This window comes from Lissotriton helveticus, chromosome 1_1, assembly GCF_964261635.1.
Source record: "Lissotriton helveticus chromosome 1_1, aLisHel1.1, whole genome shotgun sequence".
Classification (NCBI taxonomy): domain Eukaryota; kingdom Metazoa; phylum Chordata; class Amphibia; order Caudata; family Salamandridae; genus Lissotriton; species Lissotriton helveticus.
The window spans coordinates 640,469,613-640,481,810 of NC_136057.1; the positions used below are offsets into that span (position 1 = coordinate 640,469,613).

Here is a 12,198-nt window from a genome sequence, read left to right on the forward strand (position 1 = left end):
CCTCACCAGTGCCCCATGGGTATTAACAAAGGTGATGGCAGTGCTCGCAGCATACCTTCGGAGGGCGGGTATACCAGTCTACCCCAACCTCGATAACTGGCTGTTAAAGGCAGGCTTGCCACAGCCAGTCGTGGACCACCTCCAGATGACAACAAATCCCCTGTCATCATTGGGGTTCACTATCAACGTGCTGAAACCACATCTGACTCCTTCCCTGAAGCTTCCTCTCATCTGAGCCATCCCGGCTATGGTGCGTTATCGGGCCTTCACCATTGATCATTGAGACTGCGATGTTTGGGCTATAATCCCAATGACTGTCAGTCCTGGGTCTCAGTGTGGGTGGTGTACAGTTTTCTAGGCCTATTGGCCTCGTGTTTTCTGCTCATCCACCATGCCAGATGGCACGTGTGGGCTCTGCAGTGGGATCTGAAGTCTGTGTGGCCAGCACCAAAGAAATCTGTCATAGTCCATCCTGGTTTCAGGAGAGACTGCAAAAAAGCTGCTGTGGTGCCTGCACAACCGCAATTGTACCAGTGGCAGACCTCTTTCTCTCTAGCCCATACAGAACAGTTGGTGGTGACGGATGCATCACTGCTGGGTTGAGGCGATCATCTGGGAGAGGTGGAGTTCAGCGGACTGTGGTCTCCAGCAGAAATCAGTTTACACATCCACCTTTGGGAGCTGTGAGCCATGCACTTGATGTTGAAAGTTTTGCTACCGTCATCAAGCATTGGCTGAATTTAGTCCTCATGGACAACACCACAGCCATGTGTTGTTGAAACAAACAGGGCGGAGAGGGGTCCTGGGAGTTCCCAAGGAAGCTCTCTTGGAGACTTATTGCACCTATGGTAGAGCACAGGACTCCCGTATGTCTTTTGCCACCATCTCTCTTGTCCCAAGTTCTGAAAAAGATCAAGAACAACCAGGCCAAGTGTGGTGCCCAGAATTTGTGGGCATGAGCATCCGTCCACCAATCAAATTGCTTATTCGGGTGGAACTTTTGTTGGAGCATCAGGGCAGAGTTTTCACAAAGCCTGTACAACTAATTGTGGAGATTAAACTGCAGCAGTTGACCAAATTCGATCTCTCCTCCCGAAGTCATGGGTGTTGTCCTTGCAGCCGGGTATCCTTCAACAAAGGCTATTTACACTGGACGCTTGGACAAATTTGTGGCTTGATGTGGCATTTCCAATATGCACCTGTTGCAGGCCAAACTATTGGATCTTATCATTTTTGTCTTTGGCCTGACAAAGACTTGCAGTGAGCACTGTTAAAGTTATTTTTCATCCCTTTCTGCCTTCTTGTGCTTACCAGACCAGACATCCTTGTTCAAGTTATCTGTTGTGAGGTGATGCCTTCAAGATTTACTTCATAGGTTTCCTCCCTTGGTGATGCTACAGTGTGATCTTAATCTGGTCCTTACTTTTCTTATGTACAATTCTTTTGAGCCGATGCACAGCTGCCCTCTACACCTCCTGACTTCTTGCTTGGCATGATAACTTAAGCTCATTGCATAAGTCAGCTTAAGGTTTTTTCAGATTATCCTCCCACCACCAACTTCCTTCATGACAAACAGGTGTTGAGGACTAGAGCAGCCTTTCTGCCAAAGGTTGTGACCCCCCTATCATGTCTGACAGTCCATCATGCTTCTGATATTCTTTGCTTCACCTCAACCCTCAAAAGATGATGAGACTACATAATTTGGGCCCGAACGAGCAGGAGATTTTACATTGATCGTACCAAAGACCATTGGTTAGACGATCAGCTCTTTGGGGGGTTCCTTTGGGCAAAGAAAGGCATGCCGGTGCAGAAAAGGACTTTGTCCAGTTGGAAAGTCCTCTGCATTAAGATGTGCTACATGCTGGCCAAGAAACAGCCTCCAGAAGGACTGAAGGGCTCATTCCACAAGAGCCAAGTCTGCTACCTCTGCATTGGTGCACAGAGTGCCTGTCCTGGATATTTGTCAGGCCGCAACCTTGGCATGAGTGTACACATTCTCGGAACACTATTGCTTTGGACAGCCAGGCCTTTTACGCATTCGGTCTTGCAGAACTTTTTGGCCTGAATCATCCCACAGACCCTCTAATCTAAAAGGTGAGCAGTCTATGGGTAGAAGTATCCTCAGAAGAACAAATTATGTACTTTCAATAACTCTCTCTCTTGTGGATACTCTACCTAACCGATTATGCACCACCCTCCCACCTCCTCGGTCTGTGGAATGACCTCTTTTCTAGCGAAGAAGGTTCCAGATTAGAGATATAGACACTCATTCAGATAAATGTTTTGTGAACTCTGCATACGAGGGTACTTACAGTGTAAAGAAAGAATCTCATGCCTGTGCGCTTGGATGGCGCTTATTTGCAGCTTCAACTGCGACAGAACGAGGTAGACGCAGAGGTGAGCAATGTGCTTAACCAGTGCTCAGGAGCTATGCTGAAAAATCTTCCACATTCAGTCGGGGTCTTGAGAATATTCTCAAGGTGAGGCCTCTGCACTTGGAGTATCCACCAGAAAGTGTTACCACAGATAAATAAGTATTCACCAGATATACCTGACAACATCCACTCGATGTTGAAGTTGTGTAGAAGACATATGTTTGTTCGTACATGTTTGGTAAGACTGTCTAGTCTTCACGATATTCTCAGAGAAAATTTTGAGCCACTACAAGGGAGTCATAGGTTTCTCCATACTGGCTTATCCAGTGGTGGTTCGGCTGGGACTTCCCCATCAGGAACTGAAATTCATTTGTGAGTCAGACAGGCTTCTGGAGGGACAGATGTTATGATCAACAAACATGTTAACTGCTGGGCACTGAAAAAAGAGGGAGCCCTAAAATACCACACAGTGGTTACACAAGCTATGGCCGCTTTTGTTAAATGAGAAACTGACTCACAAACACACACACACACACACACACACTTTGAAAAAAGGTTTTTAAAAATTGGAACCTATAAATAGCACATATGTCCGTCTAGAGTTTAGCTGTTTTACATCTCTAAAGTTGAGAGCATTACAACTGTTCGTGTACGATTGAATCAAGGATGAAAGGGCAAGGGGAGTTCACTCTGATATTAATATGGTTAGGTAGGGTATACTAGTAGAGACATAGAATCACCCTAAATGGTACTCAAAATAGAGTTGGTTTAGGGACTAAAGTAGGAAAGATTTTAAAGAAAAGGGCTATTCAGAAGTTGTTTGAAAAGGTGGGTACTGAGATGCTTCCTGAAGGTGGAGAGAGAAGTTATCTTATTAAGGTTGAGGAGGTAGAGTGTTTCATGTTGAGGTGCCAGCCCTAGCGAAGGATTGTTTGTGGGCAAGTTTGGTCTTGAACGTGGGGATTTCCAGCAGGAACGTGAGATAAAAGTGGACTGTTACAAAAACAGATTCTTTTTTAAAACAGCAGTTAAAATTGACTGATAAAAAGGCAACTTGTTTTAGTCGTACATTTGCAAACTGTATAGTATTTGAATTGTAGTTGTGTTTTGTGGGATACAAATTTACAAACACATTTTATGTTTCAGATCACAATTTGCAACATTACAAACCGCATACAGCCAGAAACATGCAGACCTTGAAAATGCATTGAAAGCTATTGAAGATCTCAAAATGCGAGAGGTAAATAGGCTAACAAGATACATCTGAAAAGTGTGCCTATTTGTTGTTCGATGAGCACTATAATGGGGGCTCCTTATCACTGCCTACTGTAAAACAAGCCTGTAGTTCAGTTTACTTTCCTTCCTGCCTCTCTCGTCTCTGAAAGCTTGTCGCCATTCACCATTGTCTTCCCAGACAAATTGCTGCTGGCCACTCAGGTGTCCTTTTGCTTAAGTTTGTAACTCTCTTTCACATCTGTCACTGTACCAGAATTCTTTGCTCCCATTCACCTCTTAAAAGAGGAGAAGCTTCATCTGTCAGACCCTAAGAGGGCTTTGAATTTTTACATTGATTGTACCAAGGCCCAAGTGGGGTTTTCTGGAGCAAAGAAAGGGAAGTGTGTGCAGAAGTGGACCCTGGTGAGGTGGATAATCTTTTACATTAGTAAGTGCTATGCACTGGCCAAGAAATAGCTCTTAGAAGAACAGAGTCAAGACTGCATTGATTGGTGCATGGGGTGGCCGACTGCAAGAAGGACATAGATGCATACGCTCACAAAGCACTACTGCCTTGACAGCCAGGACAGGCAGGATGAACACTTTGTCTGGGACTACCAAGGGTTTAGCCAATTGTATATGTTGCTGTTCATTCGCAAATCAACATCTGCCTAGGGCACATTCATACAGATTTTGAGATTATTTTTTGTTATCCCATCGGATGAGAGAACATTTTGTTCGAGGCACGTGTAGCTGTAGATGCACATGCTGTGCATAATCCTTGCAGAATAATTGCAAGTTGTTTTTCTACTAATAAGGTCTTTTGAGTTATGAGGTATTGTGACTCCTCCTGTTGCTGGTAATACGCATGGTCATTGCCTCCATTATTATTTTTTTTGTGAAATATTTTATTCGAGTTCCAAAGTTAATGCAGTACATATATTTTAACAACATACACATAGTCAATTTTTTATCATAATATCATATATACATTCAATCATGCCACATATATACATTTGTATCGCCTTCTGTAGGAGACTTCGATGAGTGAGTTTTGAGTCCTTACTCTTCCTCAGAATCTTCACTGCTGTCATCCTGGTCTGGTGGTGGCTCACAAATGTCCCCTCTATACTTGTTCCCTGCCCCCCATATATTGGATCATTTTTTAGGGCATCCCCGGTTGCTTAGCACCGCCCTTTCTGCTATCATGGCGTCATCCATGTCTCTGCACCATGCTGATAAAGTGGGTTTTTCAGCACTGCCCCATTTCTGTGCGATGATTCAGGGAGTTCTGTGTCAGCTGGAAGCGTTGTCATTAGGGCATGTCTGATTTGGTTATATCTAAATATTGCAGATGGGGCTAGGTCGTATTGTTGCCCTAATTGATCGAAGGGTAATACTCCTCCTTTTTGCCATAAGTCTCCAATCGTAGAGATCCCAATATCATCCCAACGATCGAAGCCTTTGCTGTATCTAAGTTTTCCTAGCCGTTTCGTGTCCCAGAGCGGAGTGAGTTGCGTGAGTACCCCCTGCCATCTCAGTCGTACTTGAGCTGTGTGCCATATCCCTAGTGTGTGACGCAGCGGTCCCAATTTCTGCATAGATAATTTCTTATCGTAAAGGGGAGCCAGCATTTCAACCACACCTAGCTGGTGTCTGTCCGCCTTTAGTGCTGGTTCTGTCTGTGGAAGATGTACCCATTGATTAATAACTTTTAGTTGTGCTGCCCAGTAATAGAACTACAATTCTTAACGTGGAAGGTAGCATTCTTGGTTGCCATTACCTCACTCAGAAGAGTAAGCGAATTACAAGCACTAACAATCCAAGAACCTTTCATGCAAGTACATACCAACAGGGTGGTTCTTAGAACCAACCCTAAGTTCATGCCAAAGGTCGTATCCAATTTCCATATTAATCAATCAATAGAACTGCCAGTATTCTTTCAAAATCCACAGTCAGTAGCTGAGAGAGCCCTACACACATTAGATGTAAAAAGAGCTCTACTTTATTATGTGGATAGAATTAAATTATTTAGAAAGACAAAGCAACTATTTGTTGCTTTTGCACCACAACACAAGGGAAATCCTATATCAAAGTCAGGAATAGCCAGATGGATAGTTAAAGGCATTCAAATATGTTATCAAAAGGCAAAACGCACTTTAACCGTCCCCCAAGAGCACACTCTACAAGAAAAATGGGGGCATCCATGGCTTTCCTAGGGAATATTCCTCTTGAAGACATTTGTAAGGCAGCCACATGGACACTGATACACACTTTCACTGTAGCCCTGGGACCGCCATTCCTTGGTGCTGCAAAATAAATGGGTGAAGGAGCTCAAAGGTCCGTCTAAGCCCCGGGGATTACCACCCTCCGGGTGTTTTTATATTTTGGGAGGGGGGGGGGGGGGCGCGTGGTCCCCATTCTGGAGCAGTCGAAAGCCTTGGGGAACATCACCCCCCAGGAGTGGCTCCTGCTGCGTCTTGGGGTGCCTACCCCCGGGACACTGCCGTTTGCTATGGCAGGGCGGGAGTCTAGGTTCCCGCTCTGGTGTAGCAAACTTGAGGGCATTTTAACAAGTGCCATTTTGCCGCAATTTTTAAAAAAAAGCCAAAAATGCAGTGAAAATTATGTTGCCCTATTTACTAGGCGACACTAAGATGCATTAAAGCATGTTAGCAGCCGGTTTGCTAACGGCTCGCCTCGTATCTCCAATGAGTTGCAATGTAGGCGTTCCCAGTGGCAAGGTAGGTGTTCCTATGACAATATAACATGGAAGAGGGAGGTAAGACAACAGCGTTGTATTTACAAGGTGTCCCTGGATTTGAGGACCGATAGCAAAACTCTTGGTAATTGCGGTTTATGTCGAATCCTAACATCTGTTCTGAAGTAGACTTAAGCATGTTTAATATGCGAGGTGGATTGATATGTTAAGTCCACAGTTTTATATTAACAAGCTTTTCACTTGCGAACATGAATTATCGCTGTATTTCTCGCGATATTGGGGGCATATTAACAAGGACAGCATTAAAAGTATCGTCGCTTTAGCGCTAGGAAAGTGCCTTTAAAACGGCCATAATGGGCTTAATAATAGGCTTTTGAGAATTCGTGAGAATTCCAATAGAAGCGCAGGTTTACACCAGAACATTTTAACGCTGTCCTTGTAAATATGCCCATTACAGACTCCTAATTTTACCGTAAATAAAAATATCACCTACTACTAATTTGTTTTCATCCTCGGGATCCCATCCCATGGGTGTATATTCAACGCTGGGGACTGTCGGTGGAGGCCCAATGTCCCTATGGTGCCAGTCCGCTCCCTGCGTCCTTCGGAAGCCGCCATTACATTTCCACACGGAGACCTGCTAATATGCAGCTCCCCGTGGGGAAAAGCATTCTGCTTTGCATTTTAAAAGAGAGAGTAGGTTTTCGTGCTCTCTGTTTCAAAATGCAAACCAAGTTTGCTTTGGCAAGGTGGGAGCCTCAGCTCTCACCCTGCCATAGCAAACAGCAGTGTTGAAAAAATCTTCCGGTAAGACAACAAAGGATTTTGAAGTCCATTATCGCCCTTCTAACTGTAGTTTGCTGCAGCTAAAGCGGCGATAATTTTAACGCCGTCCTTGTAAATATGCCCCTAAGTTTTGGGATGTTGACAATCCTGTCTCCCATTTAAATAGGCAGGAAGTATTAAGTGAAGTGCACACTGTGAATCGTGAAGCAACAGTGTCTGATTGTGATCGATAACGAATTGCCCATTGTTGAGTACAGAGTAGGCAAATTGTACATGGGTTTTTGTAACGTCAGTGGCTATTCCTCGAGCCCTCTTTTGAGGTTAATTCGAAGAGTTGTGTACTTCTTTTGCTCGTAATGTACATAGTGTTCTGTCGTCTCAGTTTGCTGTCCCCTCTATCATGTAGTGGATCCTGGGTAAATATAACGGCTTCTGTACAGCCAGTACCTTTCAACCCTACCCCAAACTGCTTAGTGCCTGTTTATTTATTTATTTATAAAGGTTTATATCACAAACTTGACCCAAGAGGGATTCAGAGCGCTTTACATTTTGAATCATTGCATTACAAGTTACATCAGTTAAAAGAGCATAGTAAGGTACAGTACGCATAAACAATGTTTCAATAATTTGTAGGAGGGAGGGGAGGAAGGAGTAATAGCGGGGACATGAGGAAGAACAATGTCCAATGTCCAGCTGGGAAGGTGATGGTCAAGGGGGAAACCAGGGCCCATCTCCTCATTAGCTTTCAAGCAGCTCCACCGGTCATCAGCCATGTTGCTCAGGTCTCAGCGTTCAGGAAAAAACTGTTTTAGTTTATTTAATTTGTGAATGTTATATAGCGCTATCTAGACCCGGAGGTATCAGAGCGCACAAACAGGGGAAACGTTGCATTAGAAGGTACATCAAAAGGATTATAAAGCACTGGCTTTACCCGTAGGTATCAGAGTGCTAGAACAGAGGAAACATTGCGTTATAAATTGCAACACTTAAAATAGCGTAGTAAGGTAAAGTAAAACAAACAACGAGGTTGAGAGAATTTATATGAAAGGAGGGGAGGAAAGAGCCATAGCAGGGAGACGAGGAAGAACTGTGTCCAATGTCCGGCTGGGTAGGTGACGGTCGAGGGGGAAACCAACTCCATCGGACATCAGCCATGTTGCTCAGGTCTCAAAAATCGGGGAAAACCGTTTAGAATAGAAACATAGGCTATGAGGATACAAGTAAAATAAGAAGGTGGGGGGAGGTGGTAGAAGCAAGCCAGCGAGGGCGCTGGAGCTACCATATAGGCCGATGCATAATGAAGGAAAAACCAGCTTTCCTGTAGTTGTGTTCATTCTTCCCTCGGGTGTCGGCGGGTGAATTTTGACTCAGACTACCACTTGCAGCGGGATTCTCACGTTTCCTAATCCTATGGCCTCTTTGTATCTGGCAGGAACAACAAAGTTAAAATGCCCTAGTACCAAAATGTAGAATTAGTGCTACAACGATCTTCAAGAGGACCTGCGATGCCGCTTCTGCATCCCGTACTCTGGAGGCAGCACATGGGTCACGGGGTACGGTCATACTGCAGTGGGACCACACTCGTTGACCTCTCAAGGCACTGCTCCACACTTCAGGGAGGACACTTTCTATTAGCTATGTTTTCTGATGACGTGTCGCGCCGGCCCCGTCCAACAACAGAACTCCTTTAGATCCAAACAGACTCTTACACTCTCTCACCGGAAGTGAAACCAGGCCACGCGGACACTTTCACAATACAACAGCAGGGAATGCACTTTTCGGTAAGAAAACCACATTCCTTCCTCCTAATTAATCAAATAAACTTCTCACTGAAGAACATGGGCCAGCTTTGATCGGTAAACAGCCATTACAGCGACTTTGTTACTTTGCGATACCATTACAACGTATGCTTTACCACTCATGCGTTGTACATTGCAAAGTCATCACTACGCATTTTTAGAACACATGGTCATTTACCACGCATGCCGTTACAACAAATTTTGTTGTAAAGGTATGTATGGTAAATGACCATGCGTTCTAAAAAACATGTAGACGATCCACGTCGTTGTAAGGAAACAGAGGCTGTTCCATTTCCTCACAACGATGTGCACCGCCCCTCAGAGAAGACATAAAGCAGGAACCCTGAGGAGAGAGAAACCATGAGGAGTCAGAGGTAAGGGGTATTGGGCATGGGGTGGGGGTTTCTTTTCTAGGGTTTAGGGTAGTGCAGTGGTGTTTGGGTACTGTTGGGGGTCATACTGGTGGTATTGCTTTAGGGTTTAGGGTAGTGCAGTAGTGTAGGGGTCGTGCTGGGGGTAGTGTTGTAGGGTTTCGAGTAGTGCAGTGGTGTATGTGTAGTGTAGGTGGTCGTGCTGGGGTAGTGTTTTATGGTTTAGGGTAGTGCAGTGGTGTTTGGGTAGTGTAGGGGGTCATGCTGGGGCTAGATTTAGGGTTTAGGATAGTGCAGTGGTGTTTAGGTAGTGTAGGGAGTCGTGCTGGGGGTAGTGTTTTAGGGTTTAGGGTAGTGCAGTGGTGTTTGTGTAGTGTAGGGGGTTGTGTTGAGGGTAGTGTTTTAGGGTTTTTGGTAGTGCAGTGGTGTTTGGGTAGTGTAGGGGGTAGTGCTGGGGGTAGTGTTTTAGGGTTTAGGGTATGGCAGTGGTGTTTGGGTAGTGTAGGGGTCATGCCGGGGGGGTGATTTAGGGTTTAGGGTAGTGCAGTGGTGTTTATGTTGTGAGGGGGTCATGTTGGGGGCAGTGTTTTAGGGTTTAGAGTAGTGCAGTGGTGTTTGGGTAGTGCAGGGGGACATGCTGTGGGTAGTGTTTGAGGGTTTAGGGTAGTGCAGTTGTGTTTGTGTAGTGTGGGGGGTCGTGTATTAGGGTATAGAGTAGTGCAGTGGTGTTTGGGTAGTGTAGGGAGTCATGCTGGGGGTAGTGTTTTAGGGTTTAGGGTAGTCTAGTGGTGTTTGTGTAGTGTAGGGAGTCATGCTAGGGTTACTGTTTTAGGGTTTAGGGTAGTGCAGTGGTGTTTGGGTAGTGTAGGGGGTTGTGCTGGGGGTAGTGTTTTAGGGTTTAGGGTACTGCAGTGGTGTTTGTGTAGTGAAGGGGTCATGCTGTGGATAGTGTTTTAGGATTTAGGGCAGTGCAGTGGTGTTTGGGTAGTGTAGGGGGTAGTGCTGGGGTAGTGTTTTGGGTTTACGGTGGTGCAGTGGTGTTTGTGTAGTTAAGGGGGTCATGCTGGGGGTAGTGTTTTAGGGTTTAGGGTAGTGCAGTGGCGTTTGTGTAGGGGGTAGTGTTTAAGGTAGTGCAGTGGTGTTTGTGTACTGTAGGTGGTTGTGCTGGGTTCTAGTGTTTTAGGGTTTAGGGTAGTGCAGTAGTGTTTGTGTAGTGTGGGGGGGCGCGTTTTAGGGATTAGGGTCGTGCAGTGGTGTTTGTGTAGTGAAGGGGGTCATGCTGGGGGTAGTGTTTTAGGGTTTAGGGTAGTGCAGTGGCGTTTGTGTAGTGTAGGGGGTAGTGTTTTAGTGTTTAGGGTAGTGCAGTGGTGTTTGTGTACTGTAGGTGGTTGTGCTGGGTTCTAGTGTTTTAGGGTTTAGGATAGTGCAGTGGTGTTTGTGTAGTGTGGGGGGTCGCGTTTTAGGGTTTAGGGTCGTGCAGTGGTGTTTGGGTAGTGTAGGGGGTCATGCTGGGGGTAGTGTTTTGGGGTTTAGGGTGGTGCAGTTGTGTTTGGGTAGTGAAGAGGGTCGGGCTCAGGGTAGTGGTTTAGGGTTTAGGGTAGTGCAGTTGTGTTTAGGTAGTGAAGGGGGTCGTGCTGGGGGTAGTGTTTTAGGGTTTAGGGTTGTGCAGTGGTGTTTGTGTAGTGTAGGGGGTTATGCTGGGGGTAGATTTAGGTATTAGGGTTGCAGTGGTGTTTGCGTCGTGTAGGGGGTCGTGCTGGGGGTAGTGTTTTAAGGTTTAAGTCAGTGCAGTGGTGTTTGTGTAGTGAAGGGAAACATGCTGGGGCTAGTGTTTTAGGGTTTAGGGTAGTGCAGTGGTGTTTGTATTGTGTAGGGAGTCGTGCTGGTGGTAGTGTTTTAGGGTTTAGGGTAGTGCAGTGGTGTTTGGGTAGTGGAGGGGGTAGTGTTTTAGGGTTTAGGGTAGTGTGCCCAACCAGCCACAATATCCGTGGACAAAGGGGGTCCTGACTCATTTGCACGCTCCGCCTATTGAATAATTTGGGTCAAAAGCCCTACCACGCCCAAGACCTATCAATTCCTTTCTTGGGATCCCTGATATACTTGGAGAAAAAGGTAAATAGTTTCTCATCAATTTCAGGCGCGTGTGCCACCTTCCCCTTCAGTGAGGGCCTGGGGTATTCTCCCCTCATCCTATTCCTGACCTCCCTTTCAAGGGGTTTATGGATTTTCCCCACCACATACTCCGCCACTTTGGCGTCAGGGTACCACTCCGCCGACCAAGGTTGGTAAATGTGGGCAGGCTCGAACATGTCCAAGTGGACCCCGTCTCCAACCGGGGACTGAGAGGAGTGGGACTCTGGACGCCAGGGACGCCCCGAGTCCTTATCCTCATCTCGGAGGAGAAATCATCCTCCGATACGCCCTCTCTCTCTAAGGGAAACCCGCCGTTGGGGTCTACAATAGTGGTGACAGCGTCGCAATTTTCTCCGGGCTCCTCCTCCTCCCGGCAAGGTGCATGGTTTAGCGTTCGCGCACTCTTGAGGAAGGTCTCCGTAAGTTTATCAAATCCTTCCAAGTGCCCCGCATTATGTTTAATGGCCCTTTCATTCCCCATCTGGGAGTTACTGGGACCCGCCACCACCAGATCTGGGTCACTGAACACCCCAGGGATGCTTTTTGCCAGCTTATCAACCTGATCCCTGAGAGGAGCCAGCACCCTAGAAATAGCCAGAGAGAGGGCTTGGCCCACTGCTGGAGGGAGAAGTTGGGGGGCCATTCCTCCTCCACTTCCTGGTAGGAGGAGTAAAAATGGTCTTCTGGAGAAGACATGATAGCAGAGGGTGTGAGCACAGAACAAATGACCTTAAAATCCTTAAGGCGCCCCCTCGCTGGTGCTCCAACAGCTGGGCTTTCCCCGAAGCTGTTATAAG

At 46.2% G+C, this 12,198-nt stretch overlaps 1 protein-coding gene across 1 annotated transcript in view; it reads left to right on the forward strand.

Annotated features, from left to right (window-relative positions):
- Positions 1 to 12,198, forward strand: part of OPTN (optineurin) — a 592,249-nt gene that overhangs the window by 353,059 nt on the left and 226,992 nt on the right. The window contains exon 10 of the mRNA XM_078674172.1: positions 3,522 to 3,615. Coding sequence (XP_078530298.1) covers positions 3,522 to 3,615 — 94 coding nt within the window. The remainder of the gene's footprint in view (positions 1 to 3,521; positions 3,616 to 12,198) is intronic.